The sequence below is a fragment of the Schizophyllum commune genome, assembly GCF_000143185.2.
Source record: "Schizophyllum commune H4-8 unplaced genomic scaffold SCHCOscaffold_9, whole genome shotgun sequence".
NCBI classification, from domain to species: domain Eukaryota; kingdom Fungi; phylum Basidiomycota; class Agaricomycetes; order Agaricales; family Schizophyllaceae; genus Schizophyllum; species Schizophyllum commune.
In genome coordinates this window covers 116,435-142,409 of record NW_026089546.1, presented here as the reverse complement: position 1 = coordinate 142,409, position 25,975 = coordinate 116,435, and the positions used below count along the sequence as shown (strand labels likewise).

The 25,975-nt window shown below is 57.1% G+C and overlaps 11 protein-coding genes across 11 annotated transcripts; 5 read left to right on the top strand and 6 right to left on the bottom strand.

Moving 5' to 3' along the window:
* Nucleotides 1–3: 3 nt before the first annotated feature.
* On the top strand, nucleotides 4–2,978 carry SCHCODRAFT_02750599 (MFS general substrate transporter). Its single transcript, XM_050347243.1, has 14 exons — nucleotides 4–47; nucleotides 98–277; nucleotides 328–349; nucleotides 405–469; nucleotides 523–686; nucleotides 741–820; nucleotides 1,277–1,285; nucleotides 1,335–1,616; nucleotides 1,667–1,738; nucleotides 1,793–2,329; nucleotides 2,405–2,471; nucleotides 2,523–2,756; nucleotides 2,825–2,888; nucleotides 2,952–2,978. The coding sequence occupies exons 2-12, from the start codon at nucleotides 151–153 to the stop codon at nucleotides 2,544–2,546; spliced, it is 1,449 nt and encodes a 482-aa protein (XP_050198682.1). The 5' UTR covers nucleotides 4–47; nucleotides 98–150; the 3' UTR covers nucleotides 2,547–2,756; nucleotides 2,825–2,888; nucleotides 2,952–2,978.
* SCHCODRAFT_02633200 (Clavaminate synthase-like protein) lies at nucleotides 2,567–4,420 on the bottom strand. The gene is made up of 6 exons (XM_003029118.2): nucleotides 3,453–4,420; nucleotides 3,289–3,394; nucleotides 3,086–3,226; nucleotides 2,952–3,008; nucleotides 2,825–2,888; nucleotides 2,567–2,756 (listed from the first exon to the last, which is right to left on the bottom strand). Exons 1-6 carry the CDS (start codon nucleotides 4,083–4,085, stop codon nucleotides 2,666–2,668), a joined length of 1,092 nt encoding a protein of 363 aa, XP_003029164.1. The 5' UTR covers nucleotides 4,086–4,420; the 3' UTR covers nucleotides 2,567–2,665.
* Nucleotides 4,421–4,535: 115 nt separating this feature from the next.
* Nucleotides 4,536–6,452, top strand: SCHCODRAFT_02633196 (PEBP-like protein). The gene is made up of 5 exons (XM_003029511.2): nucleotides 4,536–5,019; nucleotides 5,096–5,146; nucleotides 5,206–5,222; nucleotides 5,277–5,506; nucleotides 6,086–6,452. Exons 1-5 carry the CDS (start codon nucleotides 4,818–4,820, stop codon nucleotides 6,243–6,245), a joined length of 660 nt encoding a protein of 219 aa, XP_003029557.1. The 5' UTR covers nucleotides 4,536–4,817; the 3' UTR covers nucleotides 6,246–6,452.
* A 1,004-nt stretch (nucleotides 6,453–7,456) lies between these two features.
* Nucleotides 7,457–8,727, top strand: SCHCODRAFT_02584676 (uncharacterized protein; the record flags this gene model as incomplete). The annotated part of the gene is made up of 3 exons (XM_003029510.2): nucleotides 7,457–7,623; nucleotides 7,679–8,285; nucleotides 8,345–8,727. The coding sequence occupies exons 2-3, from the start codon at nucleotides 7,715–7,717 to the stop codon at nucleotides 8,725–8,727; spliced, it is 954 nt and encodes a 317-aa protein (XP_003029556.2). The 5' UTR covers nucleotides 7,457–7,623; nucleotides 7,679–7,714.
* On the bottom strand, nucleotides 8,627–11,155 carry SCHCODRAFT_02738649 (uncharacterized protein; the record flags this gene model as incomplete). Its single annotated transcript, XM_003029117.2, has 8 exons — nucleotides 8,627–9,237; nucleotides 9,287–9,885; nucleotides 9,937–10,055; nucleotides 10,103–10,320; nucleotides 10,374–10,677; nucleotides 10,725–10,790; nucleotides 10,838–10,906; nucleotides 11,006–11,155. The coding sequence occupies 8 exons, from the start codon at nucleotides 11,153–11,155 to the stop codon at nucleotides 8,894–8,896; spliced, it is 1,869 nt and encodes a 622-aa protein (XP_003029163.1). The 3' UTR covers nucleotides 8,627–8,893.
* A 189-nt stretch (nucleotides 11,156–11,344) lies between these two features.
* Nucleotides 11,345–14,096, bottom strand: Lcc1 (multicopper oxidase/laccase). Its single transcript, XM_050341494.1, has 15 exons — nucleotides 13,914–14,096; nucleotides 13,814–13,865; nucleotides 13,670–13,747; nucleotides 13,570–13,612; nucleotides 13,389–13,504; nucleotides 13,325–13,334; nucleotides 13,251–13,268; nucleotides 13,095–13,145; nucleotides 12,960–13,041; nucleotides 12,706–12,895; nucleotides 12,479–12,653; nucleotides 11,894–12,422; nucleotides 11,819–11,838; nucleotides 11,662–11,767; nucleotides 11,345–11,609 (listed from the first exon to the last, which is right to left on the bottom strand). The coding sequence occupies exons 1-15, from the start codon at nucleotides 14,057–14,059 to the stop codon at nucleotides 11,531–11,533; spliced, it is 1,695 nt and encodes a 564-aa protein (XP_050198681.1). The 5' UTR covers nucleotides 14,060–14,096; the 3' UTR covers nucleotides 11,345–11,530.
* Nucleotides 14,097–15,045: 949 nt separating this feature from the next.
* Nucleotides 15,046–15,830, bottom strand: SCHCODRAFT_02633183 (uncharacterized protein). The gene is made up of 3 exons (XM_003029115.2): nucleotides 15,475–15,830; nucleotides 15,319–15,419; nucleotides 15,046–15,264 (listed from the first exon to the last, which is right to left on the bottom strand). Exons 1-3 carry the CDS (start codon nucleotides 15,733–15,735, stop codon nucleotides 15,159–15,161), a joined length of 468 nt encoding a protein of 155 aa, XP_003029161.1. The 5' UTR covers nucleotides 15,736–15,830; the 3' UTR covers nucleotides 15,046–15,158.
* A 364-nt stretch (nucleotides 15,831–16,194) lies between these two features.
* On the top strand, nucleotides 16,195–17,505 carry SCHCODRAFT_02584665 (uncharacterized protein). The gene is made up of 4 exons (XM_003029509.2): nucleotides 16,195–16,574; nucleotides 16,656–16,722; nucleotides 16,788–16,861; nucleotides 16,925–17,505. The coding sequence occupies exons 1-4, from the start codon at nucleotides 16,488–16,490 to the stop codon at nucleotides 17,258–17,260; spliced, it is 564 nt and encodes a 187-aa protein (XP_003029555.1). The 5' UTR covers nucleotides 16,195–16,487; the 3' UTR covers nucleotides 17,261–17,505.
* Nucleotides 17,506–18,043: 538 nt separating this feature from the next.
* SCHCODRAFT_02633177 (uncharacterized protein) lies at nucleotides 18,044–19,330 on the top strand. The gene is made up of 3 exons (XM_003029508.2): nucleotides 18,044–18,161; nucleotides 18,219–18,758; nucleotides 18,818–19,330. Exons 1-3 carry the CDS (start codon nucleotides 18,116–18,118, stop codon nucleotides 19,027–19,029), a joined length of 798 nt encoding a protein of 265 aa, XP_003029554.1. The 5' UTR covers nucleotides 18,044–18,115; the 3' UTR covers nucleotides 19,030–19,330.
* Nucleotides 19,331–19,356: 26 nt separating this feature from the next.
* Nucleotides 19,357–20,747, bottom strand: SCHCODRAFT_02633173 (uncharacterized protein). The gene is made up of 3 exons (XM_003029114.2): nucleotides 20,716–20,747; nucleotides 20,414–20,656; nucleotides 19,357–20,273 (listed from the first exon to the last, which is right to left on the bottom strand). Exons 2-3 carry the CDS (start codon nucleotides 20,573–20,575, stop codon nucleotides 19,437–19,439), a joined length of 999 nt encoding a protein of 332 aa, XP_003029160.1. The 5' UTR covers nucleotides 20,576–20,656; nucleotides 20,716–20,747; the 3' UTR covers nucleotides 19,357–19,436.
* A 665-nt stretch (nucleotides 20,748–21,412) lies between these two features.
* Nucleotides 21,413–24,867, bottom strand: SCHCODRAFT_02633169 (P-loop containing nucleoside triphosphate hydrolase protein). Its single transcript, XM_050345755.1, has 9 exons — nucleotides 24,662–24,867; nucleotides 24,325–24,595; nucleotides 23,877–24,276; nucleotides 23,497–23,560; nucleotides 23,323–23,446; nucleotides 23,088–23,276; nucleotides 22,905–23,033; nucleotides 22,001–22,803; nucleotides 21,413–21,948 (listed from the first exon to the last, which is right to left on the bottom strand). The coding sequence occupies exons 1-9, from the start codon at nucleotides 24,774–24,776 to the stop codon at nucleotides 21,449–21,451; spliced, it is 2,595 nt and encodes an 864-aa protein (XP_050198680.1). The 5' UTR covers nucleotides 24,777–24,867; the 3' UTR covers nucleotides 21,413–21,448.
* Nucleotides 24,868–25,975: the final 1,108 nt, after the last annotated feature.

Here is a 25,975-nt window from a genome sequence, read left to right as displayed (position 1 = left end):
GGTGCCAAGCCCGCCGTCGATCTGCCTCAGTTCGGGACCACAACATCGTGAGCCTCGTCGGTGTTAGACGCCACGGGGACGTCACTATCCTTTGTAGGCAATGATTGCGCCGATGAGGGGTGCGTAGACAGCTTGTTGTGCACTCTCATCATGGCCTCCTCCACCTCGACGACATTCGATGTCGATGTAGAAGAACATCCGGCCAGTAGCGAGACCGATCAGGAGCTTGTCCGACGCGCAAGCGAGGACACGGTTTATGGCAGGAAATGCGCGCTCGGTATGTGGCTCAACGTCCTGCCCTCGGCCAGGCTGATATATTTTCGGTAGTGAATCGCTGCTTTCAAGAAGAGTACCCCTTACCATGAACTGCGTAGAAAACCTCCTCATCCGAGTTTGTCCTGCAGGATAGGCTTTGGACGCTACCAAATCGAACTCTTCCTGTTGACTGGCCTGGGCTGGATGGCGGACAGTTAGTCAAAATTATTTCCTTGCATCGAACTCGTTCGACTCACACTTACTCAGATATCTGGCTTCAGGGCGTCGCAGTCGTTCTTGTTCAAGTCCAGCAGGAGTTCAAGCCATCCCGTGTCGAGTTCGCAACACTCGCACTGTATGTAGGCCTTATCTTGGGCGCCAGCGTCTGGGGCACTCTCGCCGACATGATCGGGCGCAAAGTATCATATAACGTATGGCTGCTTCTCCCGTCTCTCCTCACCAGGATAGTCTAAGTTCGCTATCAGGTTACGCTCCTCATTGCAGGGGTATTCGGTATAGCGGCCGGAGGTGCTCCTAACTTCGTGACTTTTGCGGCGCTCGTAGCGTGCGTAGGCTTCGGAGTTGGAGGCAAGCGAGTGTAAATCAAGAACCTCTTTTGAGCATACACTGACGCAGAATACTCTCTCAGCGTTCCTGTAGATGGTAGAACCTCTATCATCGATAATCCATCCATTCATCACTGATTTGCGTCTGCGATAGGTGTACTTTTCCTTGAACATATACCACAGTCGCATCAGGTATTTCTTTATTGCCTATCCGGACTCGTTGACGAACTCAGCAAATTTCGACATCCAGTATCTTCTCACTTTCTTGTCGGCGGCCTGGGCTGCAGGCCAACTTGTGGCATCCGTTGTCGCTTGGGGCTTCATTTCGAACTTCTCCTGCAAACCCGACGCTCCTCAAGCAGAATGTTCGAAAGTGAACAACATGGGATGGCGATACACCTTGTTTGTTATTTTCAACAGCCCCATGCAAATTGCTGATAAATTCGTCTATATAGCTACCTTCTGTGCGTCCAAGCGCGTCTGCGTCTTGTGCATGCTGATTGCAGGTACTAGAAGGTCTTTGACATGCCTGGTGTTCGTCTTCCGCTTCTTCGTTTTCGACCTACAAGAGTCGTCAAAGTACCTTTTGGCGAGAGGACGCGACGAAGAGGCGCTAGAGGTTGTTCATCCTGTTCTCCTCGACTATCCTCGTCATGACCGATATTACCAGGTTCTTCAGCACATATCTCGGCGCAATGGCCGTACCATCAGCCTCACAGTCGCTGAACTCAAGGCTGTGGAAGAGAAGGCCGGCCGAACCAAGGACGTGGGCCGGCGCTCTTTGAAGCCATCCCTGTATGTTTTTCCGTGCATCCGCTATTCGAGTCGCTGGGTAGAATTCACAGATCGCATCTCAAACCCCTCTTCAATGGGCGTCGACTAGCCATCAACACCACCATGACGATCCTATTGTGGGGGTGAGTCGTGACCAGCCCTTCCATTTACAGCTACTCACAACAAGAACCATACAGTTTGATTGGCCTCGCCTACCCGCTCTTCAACGCCTTCCTACCGCTTTATCTAGCAGACCGCTTATCCGACAGCGACTCGTCCACCGGCACCACGTACCGCAACTATACGATCATCTCTGTACTGGGCATCGTCGGCCCCGGCATCGCCTGCCTCTTCGTCGACTGGACGCGCTCGAACGCCAACATCGACCACAATGTCAAACACGCCGACAGCGAGCCCACCCGCAAGTTCGCCCTCGTCGGCCGCAAGCTCGTCATGGCTCTCAGCACGCTCCTCACGGGCGTCTTCCTATTCCTATTCACGACGAGCAAGACCGACGCCGCCGTGCTCGGGTTCTCGTGCGCGTCCGCGCTCACGGCGAATGCGATGTACGCGGTGCTGTATGCGTACACGCCGGAGGTCTTCCCCGCACCACATCGGGGCACGGGCGACGCAGTGTGCTCTGCGTTCAATCGGATCGCTGGTGTGCTTGCGCCGGTCATCAAGATCGCGACGACGTCCAGGGAGGGGGGAGCGACTGGGATGGCGGCGAATTTGTGAGCAGGCGTTGGTCCCATATCCATTGGGTCTCGGAGTCCGAGGGGGGGATACTAACGATATCCCATCCACAGACCCGTCTTCATCTCTGCGTCTCTTTTAGTGGTGGCTGCGGTGCTGATGGCGTTCTTGCCCATAGAGGTGAGAACAGAGACAATCCTTCCCTGACTGTTTGAGCTGATACGCTTACAGACATCAGGCAGAGCTGCATTGTAGAGGTGCGATGGATGGCATGAATAATTTCCTGGCGACTCCCGTTCGCATCCGCTCGGTAGAATATTTCGATAGTGCATATAGGTACAAACGTGGTCTAGGTTTCATGCGGCATGCGTGGTTCAGTACGCATTGAACGTCGCAGGCAAACCCTCGGGGAAGTACTGCTTGAACAGCTCCGGGTAGTGGATCTGTCCGACGTCGGGATGGCTCCTGAGGATGAGTGTGAGAATCGATGCCAGAAGACGCATGATTAGCGAGATAGAAAGAGAAAGACTCACTTAACCCGCCCGATGAGATTGACCTTGCCAGATGGCTCGCGGTCGAACTCGGTAAAGTTGACAGCTGCGTGGAGAATCAGCGTTGAATAGCTGGTTGACAAGAACTAGTTCATGGGAGAAAACTCACAATCAGTCTTGCTAACCTGCCCCCGCGCATCCTTCAGTCGTAGGATTTCCTCGGGGACTGGGTGGTCGTCAGCGCCAGGACCATATCTATACGGAGTCCAGTCCAATCCAGTCCGGAGCTCAGTCAATACCCACATTCCAACTTCACGTCCGGCAACACCATATGCAACCCGATATTCTGGAAGAACGGCACCGAATACCGGGGTGTCGAGCCTCGCGGGGACTTGACGCGGTGCGAGGTTGCTCGCGCGAGGCCTTGAGTGACGAATTCGAGGGCTTCAATGAACAGAAGATCAACATTTCTATGTAGCGCACGGGATTAGAAGTCTCAAACGTACCCTTCCCAATATTGATGACGAAGGTACCAGGGATTGGCGGGACGTCGATCCAGTCGCCAGTCAGGTTCTGCACCTGCAGGCCCTCGTGTTCTGATGCTTGTAGAAGCTGGCGAGTCGAGGCATCAGAGGGGTCCACTCCGACCACCTATCCGAGGTCAACTCACGAAAGTCAAGAACCCCGCATCATAATGCGCGCCTACGCCCTGATCGTCGCCCTCGCTCTCCACCACCGGGTACTTCACAATTTTCGCCCGATGCTGCATAAGCTCCGGCTTGTCATAGAACCTATCCAGCCGATGTTCCCCCAACCCCAGCGCCTCCCCGACCAGCCCCGCGAACGCATAGCTCAGCTCCTGCACTTCCAACAAGTACTTCTCCGCCACCTCCCTGAACCCAGGAAGCGCCTCCTCTTTCGGCCACTGGCTCGGGCCCCACAAGTTATAGTAATCCGGGTCCCCCTCGCGCCACCGGCTCTGATGCGGCGTCGCGAAGTCGAGCTGCTCGCGCCGGTCGACCGCCCCGCGCGTGCGCTCCGTGCCGAACGCGGTGTACCCGAGGAAGTGCGGGGAGTTGGTCATCGCGATGGCGCGTTTCTCCTCCGGTGGTAGAGCGAAGAAGCGAGGGATGTAGGAGCGGAGGGGGGCGGTGGAGACGGGGGCGTTGGAGAGGTAGAGGAAGCCGACGTTGATGAGGGCGTGGCGGAGCTGGAGGAGGAAGGAGGCGCGACGATCGGGGTCCAGGGCGGCGCTATAGTCAAGAAGGGGCACAGTGGAGAAGTTGGGGTTCGGGGCGGCCATGGTGGATGGGTAGGGGTGCTCGAGGTGATAATGGGTGTCGATCGCGGTGGGGGATTGCAGTAGAGGTCGTCAGTCGCCGTTCTCCGCGAGGCGGCCTACTTATCAGCTGTATAGCCAATGTCGATGGTGCAAGATGCGGTCTCGTTGACGAAGTCAGGAGGTCTGGACGACCCACGGTGATCGCGTCATCGTAGCGCGACGCGCCGGCGAGAAGGACGACGCAAGTATACTCCCTTCCAGGCCTTTGGAAGAAGGAGACCCTTTTGTACAGTGTGAAGGGTATCAGTCAGAGACATTGCATTGACTTTAGCTCAAGCTACATTGTCGCCGTCGAGTACAGACGAGGTGGGAGGAAGAAAGACGCATTTCCTGAATGCGGCACGTGCCATGTGGCATGGATAATTATTTCCCACGCCTCTTCCCCGCGCCGTCCTCGCATTCTGTCTTCGTCGACGTTCATGGCCGCCTCCTAGACTCGAATATACTCGACACCTGACGTTGAAAGAAGGCTTGGGTATTCCAGAACGACGCTCTTCATCCTAGAGGAAGGCTTTACCATGCATATGCCGTACTCAGAACGTCTTGTCGACACCAAGGTCTTGCGTCAAGGATGATGACGGCCGAGCAAACTGGGTTCACAATGAATCGCCAACGCCGCTCTATAAAACTTTGACCTCTTTCTGGACTGCAACCTCTGTGGCCCACTCGATCTTGCGACCAAATCGAACAATCATGCAACCCTTCACGCTCCTCGCCACTATCTATGCTGCCCTCTTCGTCACGCGGCCCGGCCCCTTCGACGATGTCAAGGACGAGTTCTACCGCGCAAAGATCGTGCCAGATGTCCTGCCCTCCTTCGAGCCCTTGCTCGAGCTATACGTCGAGTTCCCTGGGGCCGTCGTACGGAAGCCTGGCGTGGAGCTCGGTGTGAAGGGTAAGTCATCGATCTGCTTGTGGTTGCATTCCACTTTGCTCGTCCGAGTCTGATTGATGATGCTCCTTCGTCGCAGACACGGACACCTTCCCTCGATTTGTGATCAACTCCGTTCGTCACAATGACAGTGAGTGGACGTGTACTTCTCGCGCGCGTCTGCAGTCGTATTGACCGATTTGAACCCAGTGTTCAAGAAATATGTTGTATGCTACCAGCCTCCTGTTATACGATCAGACCCCTCACCACATCTTCCCTAGCTCTTCGTCGTCGACCCCGACGCGTACTACCCCGACGACCCATCCGTGTCGCAAGTGCGGCACTATCTGGGCGCCAACTATACGGTTGAGGGCGTTGGTGAAGACCATATCTGGTCGGTAGCGCCGCAAGACAACCTCCGCACGCCCTTCACATCCCCCATCACGAATTTAACCGAGCCCGTCACGGAATGGAAATCGCCCGCGCCGCCTGAGGACTCAGACGCACACAGGTGAGTTGGTTGTCTATCTGGCTCACGAGTAATATGTGCCTTTCTTCTTGTGGTGCCCGCGAGTCGCCGCGGCGCTGGTGTTTGGCTTGGGGGTGCGTGTTTGGTCTCGACGAAGCGTGTTTGCGTTCAATGAGGCGGGTTTGGCTTGGTGGTCGGCCGGTTGCCTGTGCGTGTTTGGCTTGGTGCACAGCGCGGAGGGGCTCCTGGTGTTCCAAACAGACTACAGCCTTTGTTCCGGCCCTCGTTCCCGTCGCGTGGCCCTCCCCCGCTGGCGGCGCAGGAATTAGGATTGGTTTGGGGACCACGAGGGGAACACGCTGACTCCGACGAGAGCGACCTCACTCCGAGGAAAGCTCTGTAAGATCCGCGCTGCCCGTCTGACCTCGTTCTCTTCCATGTGATCCTCCTATGCGTCGCGGCTCGGAGCTCGCGTAGATCTTGCTCTCTGATTACTCTTCGATGCATTTGTGGCACGCGCGTCTCATCTGCCATACTTCCTCCATCTTTTCCCTCCTCCTTTGTTCTCGCTCGATGTTTCTATCGTCTTGCTCGACATCTTCGTACTAACACCAATCGCAGATACATTGTTCTTGCCTATCGCCAACCTCCCCTCTTCACCTACGACTTCATCGCGCCGTACCTCAAGTCTGACCGCCAAGGGTTCAACGTTTCCGAGTTCGCCCTCAACGTTGGGTTGGATGGTCCGGTTGGGGGGACATACTTCACGGTGGAGGCTTGAGGATGGGGAAAGTCAAAGAGGCGTGAAAACCGAGGAGACCGAACTTCAAATAACCGCGCCGGGACGTCGAAGGACATGGTAGACGTCGATCTGCTCATGCGCCGCCGTCTCCTCTCTTGGACTCGACTCAGCATTGTAAGCTAGTGGCAGGTACGGCTTCAAAGTGTACTATTAGTAGGGCAACCTGTTCGATTTTTGGCTCTCACATGGACTGGTGATCAGGTCGAGCAGGACAGGCCAATTCCCGTCATGCCTCGTGGTCCTTTATCCATGTGCGTGAGTTGTTTGCGCGGTGCTAAGGCCAGAAATACAGCGTGGACGCTCGGAAATACTACGATTATAAGGTTGACTTCGACGTCCATCAGTCTTTCGGCGTTTATAGCAGTCTTGGCCGTTATGAAGACTGCATCCCCTCTAGAAGCCTGGGATGCGTCCCCGACCTTCTGAAGTGCAAAGAAGTGCAGAGGAGGGTGCTACTATTGGGGCGTTACATACGTATGTTGCCGCAACCCAACGTACGCGAAGTAAACGACGTACATATTGAAGCCTGATGCTCGCCTCCCTCGAAGCTCTTCCCCGCACTCCCTATTCCCCGCAGTCGTCCCCAGACTATGTGGTCCTCCCCAGACTATGTGGTCCTCCCCAGACTATGAATATTGACGTAGGTACCCTCTGTATAGGCCATATGCTGACGTGGGCCCCATGATCCAAGGACGATAGACGCCGTCCTCACGAGAGGCCTACCAGCCTATAGCTATATATTCGCAGAGGAAGTTCTAGCGCGAGCCGGTGACTCACGCACCCATGTTTGTTGATGTCGATTCGGCGCCAGACAGCCGTCAATCGATTACTGCGCTTTGTGAATCGCGCGCTCATCAGGCGCCGGAAGATATCTTCCGCAAGCTACTGCTTCGCCTATGCTGTCGTCCTCTGCTCCCTCCCTGCAACAGCTCCGCACAGCGTATCTCACGCGACACTACTCCGGACGTCGCTTGTCGACTTGGAGCTGTACTCGAGAGATGGGTCTACTCCCGATCCTAATGGGGACCTAATCACAGTACAAAGGCGCCTCATGGCCGTCCTTCTCCCGTCCTTCGGAGGGAAGCAGATTACCTCACTTCATGCACGCTGAGAACGGAAGAGCCGGCGCGAGGCGCACGGGGAGGCTGCGGGCAGGGCTATAAGAACGTCCTGACGCCACCGCCGCCCTCGTTGCAACCGGCACCCAGCAGCGTGCGCGTCGCAGAGCCTCGTTGCGTCTGCAAGGCCCTGGCGCGTCGAGACCCGACATTAGCCGACCCCCAGCCCGCGCGCGCCTGCCCACCCCCAGCATCACCCCACTCTCCCGGCCATATTTCTGCCCCGCGCGAGCGAAAAGGTATGTCTGCTTGCTTCCTCCTCGGCCTCAGATTCGTTTACCGAACGCTGTCTAGGTTTACTAGCTCACTCATCATGTCCGACTGGTCTCAATGCTCTTCCTCGCCGTCTGCTGCCGAGACGTCCTTCGCGAAGGCGGACGCGAGCCCTGCGCGCGGCGCCGCGCTCGCGCACAGGCGCTGCAGCACCTCCGTGCAGGTCCCCTCCGTCAGCGCCAGACGAGGATCGAACGCTGTCCCTCCTGCGATGCGCCCCGCGCTCCGGCGACGTACTTCCTCCACGCCGACATACTACTCCGCCCCACCCACGCCCTCCGCCATCCGCACCTCACCCTCCCTCTCATCCGCCCAGCCCTCAGATGCCCCAGAGCATTCTCAAAAGCCGCGCTTCGACGCCCGGCGAGCGTCCAGCGAGCTCGCCAACTTCCAGGGCTACGTCAGCTTCCAGAGCATCGAGGGCTTGGGCGGCCCGCCAGGCGGGGCGGACGACATCGTCGACTCGCCGGACAAAGACAATGCGTCGACAAGCTCGAGCAAGCGCACCCGCTGGTGGTGGTCGCTGCACCCGTAACTCGGCTGCGCAGTGGGCATCGATGTCCGATGATCATCTCCTACTCATGTCCTATTCGAGGCCGGCCCTCGAATGCTTGTGTATTGCCTATCGGTGCGTTGTATTGTCGACCGAAGGACCGAAAAGTTGTGAGCTGACGCCACCCCCTGTAGGCGTGTATCTATGTATCTATATGGAATTTCGCAAGGTCCTTACCACCGGGCGCCGCTGGGCGGCGCGCGAGAAGAGACAGAACTCGAAGCATTCCCCGAAGGACTACTCTGTAGACATCCCACCTATGTTGACTCACGACTCTGCATGTGTCTTGGGCTGGACGTCCATGATATGCCCTTCATGTCCCGTTGCACATCATGTACAATATCTGACATGCCTTTCACGCATTCCTGATTCCTTCCGCGTCGCCGGTACTTACCAAGGTCCCTACAATATAGGGTGCCCACGTTCTGTACCTTCGTCATTCGACGCCGCAATCAGATGTTCACTACACATAGGGTGGCGGGGCGCGAAGGACGCCCTGGAAGCCTGTTGCATATAATCTCGCGCACGTAAGGTCGCCCAATGACGGACATACACACGACAAAGTGACGCAGCCTAACAGAAGTCGAAGCGGCGGCAGAGCCAGCAGACCAGCAAAGAGAGTAGCCGGCATGGCCAGCAGACCAAGATAGAGAAGCGAAGCGCAGACGCTGAATTAGGCGAGCCTATGACTTCACGCCCAAGAAGAGCAGCCCGCGCTTGGCGACCTCCACGGCCTCCTCCAGCTGACGCACGTCCTCCATCGTCCACTTCTCCGCGGGGTCGGCTCCGTTGCGGATGGCTGCTTCCCAAGCGCCGCGCTTGCGGCCCAGGTTAACCATCCGCTGCGGGTCCTCGTGCCCGGTGAAAATGACGAGCGCCGTGCGTGGTGGGAGAGCTGCGTGGACAGCTGCGAGGCGGGTGTTGAGTGCTGCGAGCGCCTGGTTGACTGCCTCTTTGGTTGGAGGTGGCTTGAACGCTGGGGGCTCCTCGGGTGGTGGAGCGCCCTTTTCCGGTCTGGCGGTGATCCCTGCGCGTAGTTAGTAGATGGACTGCGCGAGCGATGGAGTCAGACGTACATCCAAGAGTATCCGCCAGCTCCGTGAAGCGACCATAGACGAACTTATGTGAGGGGATCGCTTCCAGAAGCCCGCTAAGTACCTCCTCGTCCGTCGTGCATGCGACCGCCGTCGATGCCTTCGCCCCATGCAGCGCCGGATTCCCGTGATCGATCACCGCCGCGCGCCCCGCGCCGCCCGCGTTGAACTTCGTGCTCCGCGACATGCGCTCAAAGATGCTCTCCCAGTCCACGCGGAACGTCCCGTAGTCCGGCCCGTACTCAAGCTTGCGGTGCAGCAGCTCGACGCAAGCGCGTGCGTCCTCCTCTGGGTCGTGTCCGCCCTCGCCGCGGGCCTGGATCTCGCGCGCGCACCATTTTCGGGTTAGCCAGGCGAGACCGGGCTTGAGCGGTCTGCCGCGTGGGTGATGGTACATGAGAGCGGTGTCGATGCAGAGGGGATGGCAAATCTTGAGGGCGCGAAGATCATTCTCGAGCGAGTGGCCCATGAGAATGGGCATGGGTGCGTCTTTGGGGGTGAGGAACCTGACGATGTCGGCCTGAACTTCAGCAAGTGTGGTGGTGACAGGCGCGAGCGACTCTTCGGTTATCCCTGACCATCTGAGTGGATGTTAGCGAGGATTGAAGCAACGAATAGACATGCAGACGCACTTGGTGAGATAGTCGAGGATGGGCTTCGCGGGCTTGACTAGGCGATCGTACATCACTTTGTCCGTAGTGAAGTCGATCATGCAGACTCGCGCAAGCTCTTGTCCATCTTCAGTAAGACACTGCAGCCAGTCAGTACTAGGCTGTCTGAGATCGACAAGCCACGCACCATCTCACAATCCAACGCGTAGACGCTCCTCTGCTTGGGCTGCCTCCTCGCCTGGAAGTCATCCAGAATGCTCGACTCCTCCTTCGGGATCTCGACCCAGGCGTCGTCCGGCTTCTGGAATGTGTCCGCCATGTACGAGGGCACCGGGTAGTCGTTCTCGATCATTTGCTCCAGCGTGATAAGATATCGTGAGGGATCATTCGCAGTAGAGGCTTCTGCTAACAACAGATGAGCATTGGGCGTGGGCGAAGAGGAGGGCTAGGAGACGAACAGGCAGCGCGCGCGGCCATGCGTTGCCTCCGCTCTTGCTCCGAGACAGGGCCATTGAAGAACGTGCTGAGGACGCTGTGCATCCGGTTCGCATCTCCAGGAGCGCGAGTCGGGACGGCATGGCTGAAAGTCGAGGAGATGAAGGGCAGGCCGATCGTGGGTGCGTCGGGCGGGGGACGAAGGGGAATAGAGATCGGGAAGTTCGGGTTGGTAGTAGCGGATGTCGGGGGAGGAGGGAGGGATAGCACTTCACGGGTGATGCCAGGTACGAGAAGTACGACAACCTTCTGTATTTGCAAGGCGTTCTGAGGGGATGTGAGATTGGTAGCCGCTGCACGGGATCAGCACGCACATCTATCCGAACCCAGTTCGGCGGAGGAGCATCCGCTGTAACATGCAGGACCAACTCTCTGATATCCTGAGGGATTGTCAGACTTTCTTCGCGCCACAAACATGACTACGCACATCTATGCCCATTGCATGATTGCGCTTGGCGATTTCTGCGTTATTGTACAGGAATCGAGGCTGCTTGTCCTACGCAGGGATTAGCATCGTGTTCCCCCAATTATCCCCCTTCTTCTAGACGCGCATACGCCGTCTACGGCGCACTAGAACACGAGGGAGCTCACCAACCATCTGTACTTCCGCCTTTCTCGCCTTCTTCTGCTTTCGCTTCTCGACCTTCGTCCACCCGCCGGTTTCTTCATTTTCTTGCGCAGACAAACCGACAGATGTCTTGATCTTCTTGGCCTTGCTGGTTTCGGGGGAGTGACCACGCTTCATGACGGCGAAAGAACAAGGTGCAGAGGAATATTGCAGGTGCAATCAAACATCAAAGCGCGGATCAATTTTCAGATCAAGTAAAACCCATTGTTCTTTTGTTTGACGCCACCAGCACTTCAGTCAAACTTCAGCAATTGACAAGGGAACAACAGAACTGTGTATGGACAGTGAATGCGTCGGATAGAGTAGATTTCTTGTTGAGTATACAAGAATTAGGCACATCAATATCGTAAACGAATAAGCAAGAAATAAGTAAGTCATAATTGAATAAACAAAGGCGTCCGAGGCAATCGTCAGATCGTAGGCAGAGGTCCCCGTCATGAGATTAGTCCGATATTTGAGCATAAATAGCGTGGACGAGAGGTTCAAGTCAGTCTACTGCATGTCCGAGTCCAATGTGGCATTGTTTAGCATCTCTGCCATGGGTCCACCGAGTGGACGGTGGAAGGCTCCGCTATGCGTCGTCAGAATCAAAAAAGCTTAGACGGGGCGAGGACAAAACTCACAAGAACGTGTTCCAGACAGGACAGAGTTGTTGCCAGTCCGGAGGCGGCGGGTTCGCCGCTGCTGCGGAGTCGACGCCCTCTGCGAGGACGACGGCCAAACCACCCTCTGTATTATGTTAGTCACACTCTGTCAACGATAGGTCACCCAGACACTTACGCAGATGAGGGTCGATGTGGCTGAAGATATGATAGTCAGCAACAAATATACCGCGCCAGCGGGCGAAGCTCTTACCAATGCAGAAACCACGGTCCCGGATTGTCCGCCACAAACCGAATGACCGCGCCCGCGCCGGGCCCCTTCGAATCGGTGCCCGTATTTACCACATCCCTTCGTACCGGATTCTTGTAGTTGAACTCCTCGCTCCCGGCGCTCCTCACCACGCTGAATGAATGGCCGTGCAGATGCATTGGATGAGGCGAACCGGTCATCCCGGACATGTCCGGGATAAGAGTAATCTCGACGACGCTGCCGCGCTTGATGTCGATGATACTCTCTTGCGGCAGGAGGTCCGACGCGCTCTGAGCGCCGCTGAGGATTTGGAGCAGGTAGGGCTTCATCATGCCGTCCGGACCGTGGAAGTTGTGGCCATTGACGTTGAAGAGGACCCCGTCGAATCCCAGGGTGAGGTTAACGGACTGGACGTCGACGCCGTATCCGGGCGTGCCCGGCGCAGCAGGGTCGACCAATGCATGGAGCTCCGGTTCGCGAAGAGGTACTTTGTCGTGCGGCGCGTGCGTGTGTGGTTCATGGTGCGATGCACCTGTACGAGACATGTCAACGACGCGATGTATAATATCGTTGAAGACCGCGGCATACCGTTATAGTGCAAGATCGCAGAATTCAAGCCGCCGGTGAAGTTGGCCTCTACATCATTCGTCCCATGCAAGGCTACGTTCGGCACCGCCCTCATCCAATAATTGTCCTTAGGTTGCGTCGCGTTCAGGATGAACGAGTATCGTTGACCGGGAAGGATTTGAATCTCGTTGACCATCTGCGCTGATGGTTCAGCGTTTCCTTTCAGCCAGACATGAGCCGGCACTCACCAAAGGTTCCGTCAACTGCCCATCCGCCTCAATGATGGTCAAGTTATGTCCGTCAATAGAGAACTTGTAGTTGGGTTCGCAAGCGAGCGAGATGAGACGGAAACGGTAGCGCTTTCCATGCTCGACATTGATCTTGGCTAGTGGCGCAGTCAGGTCCTTTACACTTCGCCCCTTGCCATTGAATAGCGTGCTAGAAACACAAAGTATGATTAGCACCCGCAACATATCCTTAGTCGTGCGCCCATAGGACTCACCTGTCCGCGACAAACGGGCCACCGCCAGGTTGAGTGCGCGCCCCAGAGTGGTACCAATCCGCGAGAGTCAGCACGGTAGATTCTAAAAGAAGACTCTTGAGCGAATATAGGTGAAAGAATGACTGCCTGGCATACCATCGTCGACGTCGTAGTGATCTTTGTAAGGGTCATCTGGGTCGTATACAACTAAAGCGCGTCAATACGATGTTTCCCTTGCCGTAGATTGTAGCGCATACCTAGCGGACCTGTGCATCCAGTATCGTCAGCGATGAGCATGATGTCCGTTCAAAGCAAGCGTACCTCTCAAGCCTGGTTCGCGGTATCCCGTTAGCATGATGCACGCGTCCGTTGATCGCACGACTCACCGTCACAGTACTGGATGAAAGATCAGCTGCTGTAAAATATCTCGAACACAATGCATATGCGTACCTGCAAATCGAAGTGTGAATGATACCAGTACGTCCCCGCCTGGTTGTCATCGGTGCTGAACTTGTACGTGAACTTCTCGCCCGGCATGAGCGGACACTGCGTGACATAGGCAACACCTATCGGGCTCAAAGCTCAGCATCCGCATCGCCAAGACGCCGATAGAAACCAGCGCGAGGCTCACCATCAGCGTAATTAGTCCCCCTCTGGTAAAATCCGTGCCAGTGCTGCAGCGCGCGGATGATTCAGCTGCGCGCAGAGAAAGATGAAGTGTCCGGACTTACAATGCTAGTGGCGATGTACATGTTCGGATCAACGAGAGAAGACAGGCGATCGAGGACCTCGAGCCGAAACTTGTCGCCCTAGGAGGAATTGAACTGTCAACGGCGGCTTCGTTTTTTCGCAAGGGAAGGAAAATTGCTGCGCACCTTGGTCGCCTTTATCATCGGCGAGGGGAACTCATTGTTGACGAGGACGCCGCTGGGATGGTATGAGCGTCGCGCAGCCGAATTCAGGAAAGGCACTCACATGCGCTCGATGCCGTCGGGGGAGACTGGACCGTTCGAGATAGCCAAGGACGCCTTTGCATGTAGTACCTTGGCGGCAGAAGCAGATGAGGGAAGGAGGGCGACGATCGCCGCGCACGTCCTCAATATAATAAATGGGGAGACCATCTCGGGCGTCTCCTCTAGCGCGTGAGGCGGGTGAGAGATGCTGCTTCGGCGGGGTGAAAGTCCTCATGCACATCCCCGACCCTTTATACCCCCGCCCGATATACCCCTGCCAGCCCTCGGGTGATGTCCTAGTCAGGCAGTGGCGCGCACTGTAAACGATCTGTGTTCAGCTCTCCCGAGTCATATCGTGCAAGCTTGCAGAGCTCAATGGTGGCGTAAAGCTGTCCTCTACGGAGAGCCTCAACTTACATTGTGAACGGAGTGAAACCATGGTAGATATTTTCGTCTTCAGCGGTAAATGGCTGCCGCTCGTGCGACCGCTCTCGAGGCAGTGGGTAATGACTGGCAGCTCTATGCAGCGGGAGTTACTGGTAAATGGACGGGGAGAAGGACGTCTCACATGGCTGTAGACCGATAGGGTATCGCCGGATTCAACTTCCGTTTGGCTCGGTAGTAGGGCGGCCCATCCTACTGTCGGAAGAACAAGGAGCGCATCGCAGCGCTGTCCAATATAAGGGCGGTGGTCTTGCAAACAGACCCACAATCTACCCCCTCTACGTAGCTAGCTGGTCATTTCTTGGCCCTCTTTCTGGTCGACGTCTACAAATTACGGCTCGAGGCAAGCTAAGCGAAGGGCCAACTTACGATTGAAGGTGCTCTGCGACATGAAACGAAGTCTACAAAGAGGAGAATGAGCGCGCGGTCAGTGCAGACCGGCCATTGACGACTCACGAGGGGAGCATCGACAACAGCGTCACCAGGCTATGAGAGGCCGACATGGTACCCGCGAATGAACACCAGTCATGAGGTATCGCTCAGCGCTCAGTCCGCGTACCGATCGTCGCATGAGATTGCAACTCATGTCTCCGTGATGGTTAGATTCCAGAAGCATTCAACAAGGTACTCCAGTTGCTGTGAGTCGCCCATTGCAACACCCGTACCTCGCCGCTCCATTAGGCAGTTTGCGAGAAGGCCGCGAAGCTCAGGTCACCGTCAGGTCCGCATTCTCGCAAGCTAGACTGTTCCACGATTCAATTGGCCTAATTGAACATACTGGTACACTTGTGAGTCCCTACCCCGAGCTTCGGGTGTTCGACGTCTAATGAGGGTGAACAAGATTGATCGGCGCAGCCTTGGTGGCTGAGATGAGCCTGAGGTGGGTGATGCGCCGTCCGTCTTCGCCGGCATCCTCCTCTTCAGATACCCTGTGAGAGTGTGGCTCAGTGTCGTTGGTATGCACAAAACGGGCGCGCACGTACCTGGCATGGAATACAATGGTGTTGAAGTGTGTCGCGGGCGCTGCGCGAATCCTCAGCTTGGACTGTCTGGTCACGACGATGGTGCCTGCAACGAGGCCGGTCTGCCGATCGTCAAGTCAGTATACCATAATCCTGGAAGTACAGAAGCACGCTCACTCGCTTGTTCTCGTCCAGCACCTCGATCACATCCTTGAACTCCACCTTCGCCCTATTCGCCATCGCCTTCCTCTCCGTCATATCCTTCCGATACTCATCGTATTCCACGGGCTTATCGTTCAGGAAGATCTCCGCCCTCGGTGAGAGCGCTGTGTCGAAATTCGAGACAAGATTCTGCGCCTCCGTGTCGGGGGCGTATTCGTACACATTCGCTAGGCGCGCCTGCGCCCAAGAAGCCAGAGAGTCGTCTGAGGCGGACATTTCTAGGTTCGTTTGGTATGCAAAGACTGTGCAGAGATGGGAGTTTCGGTCAAGATGCGATGGCGCATATGTGCGGCGAACACCGTCATCGCGGTCGCGGCGATGCGACGCGCAAGTCCGCGGAGAAGCAGGTTGCCCGGTCCGGGTAGTCCGAGATGCCAAGCATGGACCTACAACGTCGTGACAAATCGTACAATGGTCACGGCTGACACTCGCGAACTTAGACGAGGCAATGATCACTGCATTCCGATTCTCGCAGACGGTCACAGCTCATCCATTCAGTGTGGTATGCATGGCTCAGATGGTAAAAAATGGTCCTGACATCCCAAGAACGAATATGGAGCAGAGCCGGGCATGCATGGCCACCCTCCGCTGTATTTTCAATTGAAGCCGCGCTCAAAAGTAGCCACCTTGTACGGCATACCGCTCTCCTTCAACCATCTTTCTTTCGACTCGCTAGCCCAGGATGCCAGTCAATGACTGCCGGTGACGATTACTGCCCATTCTCCCCCGCACAGGCACCTTTATGGACATGTCTGACAGCCCAACAACCCTTCCTCGTTTTACTCCCGCCTTTGAAATGTGCATAACAACGCACCCGTTATGCAACTCTCGATCACGTCCGAGCATGCCAATACAAAAAGCACAGCTCCCTCTTTTCTTTCTGTCCGTTACGTCCATTCGCCACCCCTACCCACCCTCTTCCCTCGTCCAAACCCTCATCCCGGTTGTCGCGCGCTAGCCAACGAACAATGCTCCTCTCCGCCGTCGTCCTGCCAACGATCGTCTCACTCGCGCTAGCCGTGCCGCGTCCGAGACAGGATTTCTGCGACATGCGGGTACGTCTCACCTCCTATTTCGTCGGACGGGGCTCAAGTGGGACTGGGCTAAACTGGACTCACTGACGCGATCCGCTTCAGGCCTGCTTGAACGACCTGCGCATACCCGATTTGCCCGGCTGCATGGCGCTGGCGGCGGATGAGAATGGTGAGTTGGTGAAGGCCTGAAGTTGTATCAGAAGAATTTGCAGCTTACCGGACCCGCTACGATAGCCCCATCTTCATCGGAAGTCCTCGTCGAGCAAGTGCTTTGTTTGCGCAGCGCGTATTCGTTGTTCGAGTATGCTGTGAGTTGCGCATGCTCCTCCCTCGACTGCAACGACTCACCCACTCACGCTACGCCCTCCCAGTCCTCCGCGTGTGAGCCCTGCATGGAAGCGCTCGGGATACCCGACCTCGACGTCGACGCCTCAGAGCCCATAAAAGCGTGGCCTTCCATTATCGCCCCCTCCGACGTGGACCATCCCTTGTACGCAGCGATGGCAGCGGAGGCGTCGCTCTTCCGCGCCGAGGACCAACTCACGAAGCAGGAAGCGCTGGACGCCGAGCGAGAGTGGCGGAGATTGCGAGCAGTGTTCAACCCAGGAGAGCGAGCACTTTCAGCGGCGCAGGCGAAGGCTGATCGCCCGCAAATGGGGCACCTTTTGAGGGACGTTCTGTCTTTTGGGATCGAGCATTGGTGGTGATGTACGGGAACGAAATGAATGATGATCAATGACCACCGATGGAGTCGCTATGGCTGGCCGAGTCGCGAGTTCGCCAGGTCGGGGACATTTCGTACGAGCTGCTGGTCAACTTATTGCATCCACCATCTCTATTTATCTTACTGCTACGTCTATTCAGATTGCTACATCGAAACCACGAATTAGTGCAATAAATCAAGTCAAAGCCAGGATGGGGTCTAGAGAATGATGAACGGCTTCACTTCCACTCGGACTAGACGTCGGGAACAGCTTTCGACGGGCTTCATTGGCTCTCGTTATTACAGTAGCTTGCGATGAAAGCCGACCCGTATACGGCTAGTAACCTGCGGTCATAGATAGTACGGTCATGAAGACCGAGCGTCCCATATATTGGCCATCATAATCTGTTCATGGTAGGACCTTTGGTCTTCATGGACAGCTGTACCGCCCATTCGCAACGAGATGGGGATGAGTATAAAACAGATTCTGGGGAAACGTACCTCGCTCACTAGAACCCTCGGACCTCGTAATCCTCTTGACTGGGTTGAAGTCAGCAAGCTCAAACATTGCCTTCGCTCCGCCTCACCGCTTGTACCACGGAAAGCTTTTGAGTTGCGAATATATGCAATCAGAACAGTCATGGGAGCGGACTCACTCCAGCTCAGAGTCAAAGTCAGATGTCAAGGCCCAAGGACCGCGAGATGCGATGCGGCGGATAACGCCACATATTCCACGTGATGTGCGGTGGCGCGGACATCGCTGACGGTCGGCGCACAGTGCGCAGCCAGCACATCTTGTCCCGAACCCCCAAGCACATCCTCATCTTCACCCTAGTCTCCCCAGTCTCCCCAGAAGAACATGAAGCTGTCGATTCTGTCGACCTTCGTCGCCGGCGCTGCCCTCCGTACGTCGTAGCTTCCGTCATCTGCACACCCTTACTGACCAACATCCGATCGAACAGTCCAGCAAGCGGGAGCAAGCCCCCTCCGCGTTGTCGTCGTATCTAACGGGCCCGCGGATGTGGCCCAGCACATCCGCGTGGGCAGGCCCGCCGCCGAGCACGGTGCGATGCTCATGCCCGACTTCGCTGTCATGCACAGCGAGATGAGCGCCGAGCATGGTGCCCGCCCCTGCCACGGTCGTGGGCGCGGGCGCTTCAACCAGAAGGCGATCGAGATCTCGAACGCATTCCGCCAGGCGCTCGGCATGCCCCTTATCGAGATGCAGCAGCCCGAGCACCACCGTCATCACCACGACGGGCCCCACCGCGCCGAGCAGCGTCCCCACCACGGCCATGACCAGGATGGTCCGGAGATGCGCATCATGGACGTGGATGGCAAGCCCGTGGATGGCGGCGAGGCGCGGATGCCCCCGGGCCCGCACCACCATCACCACCACCGCATCCACTTCCACCACCACGAGCCATCCTTCCTCCGCCGTGTTCACTTCGCGCTTATGACCCTCGGTCCCTGGGAGGGTCGTGCCGTTGCCTTTGTCCTTGGTGCGTCATCATGATTCAACTCCTCTTGCTATTTCACTCACACGCATTCCTATTCATAGGTTGCGGTATTGGCGTTTTGCTGCGGATGCTCTGGGTCCTCGCTGTCGTTGGTTATCGCACTGTCCGGGGCGAGAGTGAGGAGGCAGAGTACCAGATCGTCTGCGAGCAGATCGAGGACGCCGAGAATATCGTCGTGCCCCCTCCTAACTATACGCTCGTGGAAGAGAAGATCGACTACGATGCGAAGGTTGCCCCCGAGGAGAGGAAGTAGACCAATATCTTCTCCCTATTTCTCATTCCCCATCTCCCCATGGTCCGCAGGCAACGGTCCCCCATCCCACCCTCAAAGTCGCACTCAGCCACTTAACCGGACGTGTATTGCTTAGCATTCATCCGACGGCGCACATTGCCTATGTCGCTCCTTAGCTCCTTGTTCCTGTTTACTGCTTGGGACTGCTATTCTGGGAGTACAGCTATCTGTCTCTCGATCTAGCTGGTCCCCAACGTGTACCATACAGTTGCTAACTTATATCTGGGCAATCCAATCTACTGAGATTGCTCAACGAGTCCAAGCTTGAGGCTTTGAGGTCCGAAGCCCTTTGACGAAGACTAAACTCTTTTGGCAAGTACGGAGAAATGCACAAAAGCTACAACGGTTGCTGACCCAACTTCACTATTTCACTGAGGCTGACCCTCCCCATGTGACTCGGGTAGTTGGAAATCCCCCAGGTGCATTTGCTCCTCCTCGGGTCCAGCCCCAATAAACTCCTCCATGCCCGTATCCCCCAGTCCCTCCATGGTCGCATCTCCCATCGCTGAGAAATCGCCCGCGCCTAGCATGCTCTCATCTCCGGCACCCAATCCTCCACCACCCATCATACTGTCGTCACCGCCCAGCATCCCGCCCGCGCCCCCGCTGAAGTCCTCACCACCACCAGCGCCGAAGTCACCGCCCTGCGCGCCGAAGTCGCCAGTATGAGCTCCGAACTCGCCCCCTGCTGTCGCGTCGAACCCTTCGGTGTTGAACCCTTCCGGCGCTCCATGAGCCGCGAAGCCTGCGTCTCCCATTGCAAAGTCGCCCCCTTCGCCGTCGTCTCCTGCCATCAGTCCGTCCGCGGGGGTCATCTGGCTCAGGTCGTGCGTGCCCTCGAGCTGAAGGCCGTCCGGGCCCAAACCGCTCAGGTCGAGCTCGCCTGGTTGAGTTTGTACACCGCCGACAGCCTCGTTACCTACACTACCCTCTGTAGTCGTCTTCGCCTCCTCCGGTACCGGCGGCGGGGGCATCGCGCTCGTCTCCGCTGCCTCAGCTGCAGTCGGGGCGTCCGCAGAGGGCGTGGGTTGTGCATCGCTACCGGTGTTGGTCGAGGCTGCGGGTGCAGGCTGCGGCGGCGCGGTCTCGGCGCGCGACTCAGACGCGGAGGGTGCAGTGGTGACAATCTCGGGCTCATCCTCGTCGGGCTCGTCGGGGAGGGGCGCGAGGGGCTCGTCGACATCGTCTTCGTCGTCGGAGAATTGCTGTGACGGGTGTTAGTATGGGGAGTAGGGGTCACGTGGGTGTTGGTTCGAAAAGACGAGCGGAAGATGGCTGAAAAGAAAAGTCAAGGGATTGGTAGACGAAGTGGTGTATGGTGGCAAACCGAACAAGAAGCACTTACCGGCGGCTGATTGATTTGAATCCACTTGTAAGCCTTGAGAGAGGAGCCCTCAACAGGCATAAGTTTCTTCTCCCAGGTCACTTGGACGCGCTGCATGAGTTGTCTGCGCGCCGCCTCAGTGGTGGCAGCGCTAGGCACACCGACGCGTCTCCGTGTTGACATTTTTGTATCGTTTCGGGTTCAAGGGCCAGGCCAGGCTCTTTGTGGGTTCAAAGCTCTGAGGAAGGACAGATACGCTGCTTTCTACAACCATTCGTTTGTATGCTCAGATAGGCGCCGACGAGGACGCGGTGAGTACTCACGTTTATGGCGCCACGAGACCGTGATTGTTGAAGACAAAAGAGGCAATCCGGCTTGTTGGCCGGACCGGCGCTATTGTTCTCCGGATGACTCATCCCCAAATTTGGTGTTTATTCTCATTTGCCATAGCTGCAACCACACTAACAGCAACTGTCCTTGTTATACTCCAAGTCCTTTCTGCTATCTAATATGCGTGTATGTCAACATCAACCCGAAGTGCCCGACTCAGCCAGGAACAAGTTGTCTCCCGCGAGAAAACAAACAAGCGGAACCGCGCCCACTAACAGATGTGAATAGTGTCAGATATATGTACAATAATATGAAGCAAATATGTCCCAAGCGCGTCGATAGGACGGCATATAACGATGATACATAAGAAATATGACAGGTAGATAAAGACAGAAGGGCAGGGGAGGATAGGATAGGTCAGAAGCCTCGCACCAGCCCCGAGAAGAGCAAATAAATGAGGGCGAGCAAATAACGGGGTAGGAGGAAATAGGTGTTGAGGGTAAGAGCGGAATGAGGATGACGGCGGGCAAGAGTTGTGCAAGTTGAAGAGATATCGGGGAGACAAGGGTCCTCTGTGGGAGATGCTGGCGGGGTAGGTAAAGAAGGGTCATCGTCCTCAGCCGAAGCCGCAGACGGCGACGTCGCTTCCACCCCGTCAGCTCGATCAACATCCGCCGAAGGGCCGTCGGAGACCACCGCGCCATGGTCGCTCGCGTCTGCACCTGCTCACTCTTCGTCACTACTTGTCTCATCCACGGACATCTGTTCCTGAGACAAACAACTGGGCATGACCCAAGACGCACCCGCATCAGCCTGCTGCTCATCGGGGTACCACGTCCCCCATCCACCGCTCTCATCTGGCGGCCACGGACACGCCAGCACCGGCAGACTCGCCTGGTTGGTCTGCGTGAGCTGGGGCGACAACACTGCGGGTGGCGGCTGCGCGTGCGCTGGCGCGACTGACGCCTCACCTCCTGCCTGGCCTGCGCGCCGCGCGCGCGCTTCCTCGGCCTCATCCTCCGCTGCCTCCTTGTCTGCGAGCTTGCGCGCCTCGCGCTCGCGCTTCTCGCGTCGCTTCCGACGCGCCTCGGCCTTCTTCTCCGCGGCCTCGCGCTCCTTGCGCTCTTTCTCGAGGCGCTCGCGCTCGCGCCGAGCACGCTCTTCCTGCACCCACTCGGTTAGTCCCCGCGCAGCGCGCTGCGGCTGCGATTTGTGACGTAGCAGATCTGTGAAGGCATGATCAGTCCACATGTTCAAGGGGAGACCGCCAGGACGCACAGCCCTGCAGGTCTGCTACTGAGAACTCAAATTCAGGCAGTTGCGCAGCGAAGATCTCCGCAAGCCTGTCGAGTTCCGCCAAGGGCAAAGTTGTCGGTGCCCAGAGGTTGCGAACATCGCTGGGAGGGAGTTCCTCCTCTTTTGCCTCGACGACCGGCGGCGGCGATTCCGTGCGAGCGGGTTGCGGGTGGGGAAGCTCTGGAGGCCGTCGTTGAGGTGATGCGGGCGGTGTCAAAGTGCACATCGTAGGACGAGGCCGGTTCTCGAGCTCTCGCAGCTGAGCCTCGAGCTTCGCGGCGTTGAAGGACCCAAGGTCGCCCGAGCTGCCGAGATGGCCACCGTCGATGCGAATGGGCGTCGGCGGGTGCGAGTCATCGTCGTCTGCCGACGTGGATGGAGGCGCACCGAACCAGGAGCCGAGTCGCGAGACACTCGGGACCCAAGAGTTGCGGCGGCCGTCGGTCTGCAGCGACTGTGTCCGCCTCCGCGCAGTTGCATGGGACGGCTGCGACGACATAGGCTCGGCGATAACATGCCTGTCGATGTCGTACTCCTCGTCGGACGCAGTGCCCTGGCTATCCGTCCTCCGCCTCCGACCCTCGAGGTCTATCCGGTCAGGATCATTCGCTGCCCGTGCAGCCTCCTCCTGCAATCGCCGCGCATCCGCGTCTTCCTTCGACACGAAGAAAGCGCGGAAGAAATCAGCCGCTTGCGGCCGAGAGGCATTCTTGAACTCTACCCAGACGTCCATGCGCCCGGGCCGCGCAAGCGCGGGATCCAGTGTATGTACATGTTGCGTCGTTCTGCATGGCAGTCAGTCATCGAGACATTGCGAGCGAACGGGAGAGCGGGAGTCGAACAGTGATAGACACTGTTTGAGTCGTGATGAAGAAGGATGACTCACGCGAACAGCAAACGCCCCTCGCTCGCAGCGACACCATCTAGGGCGTTCAACAAGCCGCTGAGACTGAGGGTGTTCGCCATCGGGTCGGCATCGCCGGCTTTTCTGCGTCGCCTGCGACTGCTACGGTGGCTGCAGTCATGGGTAAGCAGGTAGTCGAGATCCGGTAAGTCTTCGAATACTTACCCAGATGAACCCCCGTACGGGTCGAAGTACGGCTCGGGCGGATTGGGATTGTTGGAGTTGGACCCGTTATTCGGATTGCTGTTTGGGTCTCCGTTCTTCTTGTCCTCCTCCTCGCTCTCGTCGTCCTTTTCTGGCGGTGGCTTCGGCGGCGCGAGCGCGGTATCGAGGTCTTTGAGCAGTAGGATACATCTACTAGGAATGAGAAGCAGGATCACATACGTTCGAAGGTACTGACCTTGATGGAACTCCACCAATCAGAGCTCCCAGAGACTCGTCGGTCATGCCCGGTGCGGACAGCGATATCGTGTACACGTCGAGCGCATAGTGCGATGCGAGGGCGTAGATCAAGGACGACTTGCCTGCCATACCAGTCAGCGATCCGTCGAGCTAGGATCTTTTGGCTACTCACCATTTCCTGGCGGCCCGTGAAGCAGGTATCCTCGGCGAAAGGGGATTCCACGATCGCCGTACCACTGTGATTGTGATTAGTATTGAGTGACCATGGTCCGGAGCATGTGGGAGGCTCATTGGGGGTCAGCAGGGGGCGTCATAGTGATCGATGGGTACGCGTGAGAGGAAAGAAGTGACCAAGTGGGCAGGCGCTAATCAGGCGGACCCGACGCGCGGGAGAATATCATCAAAGAATACAACGCAATGGTTGTCGACAATAGATGGATGCTTGTCACCTCGGTGGGCACAACCGGCGCAGGAAGGTGGGGGACGGGAAGGGAGAGGGACGGAGAATGCCTTACGGCCGCCGAGTAAGAGGGGGGAAGGAGATGAGCGCACCTTCTCGCTGGCGAGGAAGTCCCCGACATCGTCAACTATGCTTTCTTTGATTCCGCGTTCCAGGACCACGGTCCGGAGCGGTCGCTTCGGGCGCGTGCGGTCGAGTGTCCAGTCGTTGCGGACGCCGCCCCCGCGCCCACGGCGGCTGGACCCGGGGAACTCATCGTCACGTCCATCATGGCCGCCATATCCCCCTCCCCCGTGACGGCCACTGCTGCTGTAGCCTCCGCCGCCCCCGTAATAGGATGACGAGCGGCTGTAGTGGCGGGAGGAATAGTAGCCGAAGGGCGATGGTGGGGCGGGGACGAAGAGGGAAATGCTGTGCTCGAGGGACGCCTCGTACTCTTTCTTGGCTGTGCGGACCAAGGTCTTGAGGACGTCGCTAGAGCGCGCGACGACGCTGGAGTGGCGTTAGCACGGGGAATGGAGGTCGGAGATGGACACGCACCTGACGCTGAGCACCTCCTCATCGGTGCTGTCCTTCTTCCAGCGCCACACGCGGAGCCAATGTCCGCGGAAGTATATCGTGAGCTGCGACTCGAAGGTCGGCTGGAACACAACCTTGAGGGAGAGCGCGTCGTCTTCGCCAGCGGTGCGGTCGCGCATAGTGACGCCCTCGCACTCGCGCGTGCGCCCCCATTCGGGCTGCTTTGAAAGCCACAACATGAGCCATGCATACGGCATGTCGGTCTCATGGAAGTGCGCGGTGAGGAAGAACGCTGTCGTCGGGGGAAGTGAGGCAGACACCGTCAGCGACGCGACAGGGCGCTGGGAAGGGCACTCACAGTTGATGAAAGAGGTCCACGCCTTCGTCGTCATGCGCTTCGCGGTCTGCGCAGCGCCGCCAAGGACCATAAGCTCGAGGCCTAGCGGCTGGACGAGCGAACGAAGGTTGTCCATGGCTTGCTCGTCGTTGTCGACGATGAGGGGGCAAGCAAGGAAAGTCTAGCGTTCGTGGCGATGGTGGTAGAGGACAAGAGGTGCTCTCGACGCGTCATGCCCCGCGCGGACTTAATACTTCTTTATTTGCGCGCCCCGACGCGCCTCATGTTCTCAACCCCGGATTGCATTTCATCACGCGTCGCGTTTGGTAACTATTATTTATCCGCTGATCACCTTGTTAAGGGCCTTATTTCTACCTAGTTTGGACATAAAAGCAGTCAAAAGGGGGTCTTTGAGTCAGTGCAAGTCAATGCAGTTCCCTTGTTGTGGCAAGCGCCTGCCAGCGCTTGTTGTGCCGCTGACGATGCGATGCATTGTTATCAAAGAGTCCCGCATCTAAATGAAGCCGGAGCCCATAACTGGAAGGTACAAACCCCGACAAACGCCACAGCTCGTGGGGGCGGCGCGAAATTCATTTTTTGCGACACTTCTTTCGCTGAGCGCCGTACGAGACCGCACTTCGCTCTTCATAGGCTTCGAGCTTGTTCGCTTGCAGGGTCGACCTGGTGGTGCTGCGAGTCCCCACTCCGCAGGGCACGAGAACGTCTACTGACGCGATCCACCGACATAACTGTGGGCGACGGACTTGAGGTATTCCAAGTCAGCGAGCAGTAGAATACAGACGTGGACCCACAGAGACAGAAGCGGAATTTGAAACAATTGGAATGAAGCCCAGCGTGCGAGCGAGGCCTCCAGAGTGGGGAAGAACCGGATATTTGTCCGTGTCGAGAGCATGCTAAGGGCTACTAGTGGAGCCTTAAGGTATGCTTGGGTGTAAGATTCGCAAGCTCATCTGCAGTAGCCCGCGATATCGTCAGCGATAGTCTAGGTACGACGTACAAATGCCACGCACCGAATGACCACGGGTCTTCATTCATGGCTCGACATGAATGCCCGAAGGCTTAGTCCCCGTATAGTCATTCGGGCCAGGTTTTTGTCGAGCATATGCGAAGGACTTTCGCGGGCTACGTTACCATGTTGCAAGCACGCTGAGAGCTAGAGCTGCCAAGCTTGAGGGTGAAGATCCACGTCGTGAGCCCGAAACTTGACAGCTGCAGAGCAGCAGCCTCCTGCAAAAGCTGTTACACTGGAAGAAGGTGGATCCAAAGGGCAGACTTCTCCGTGCAGGCTTAGAGAAAAACTTAGCAGGATTATCA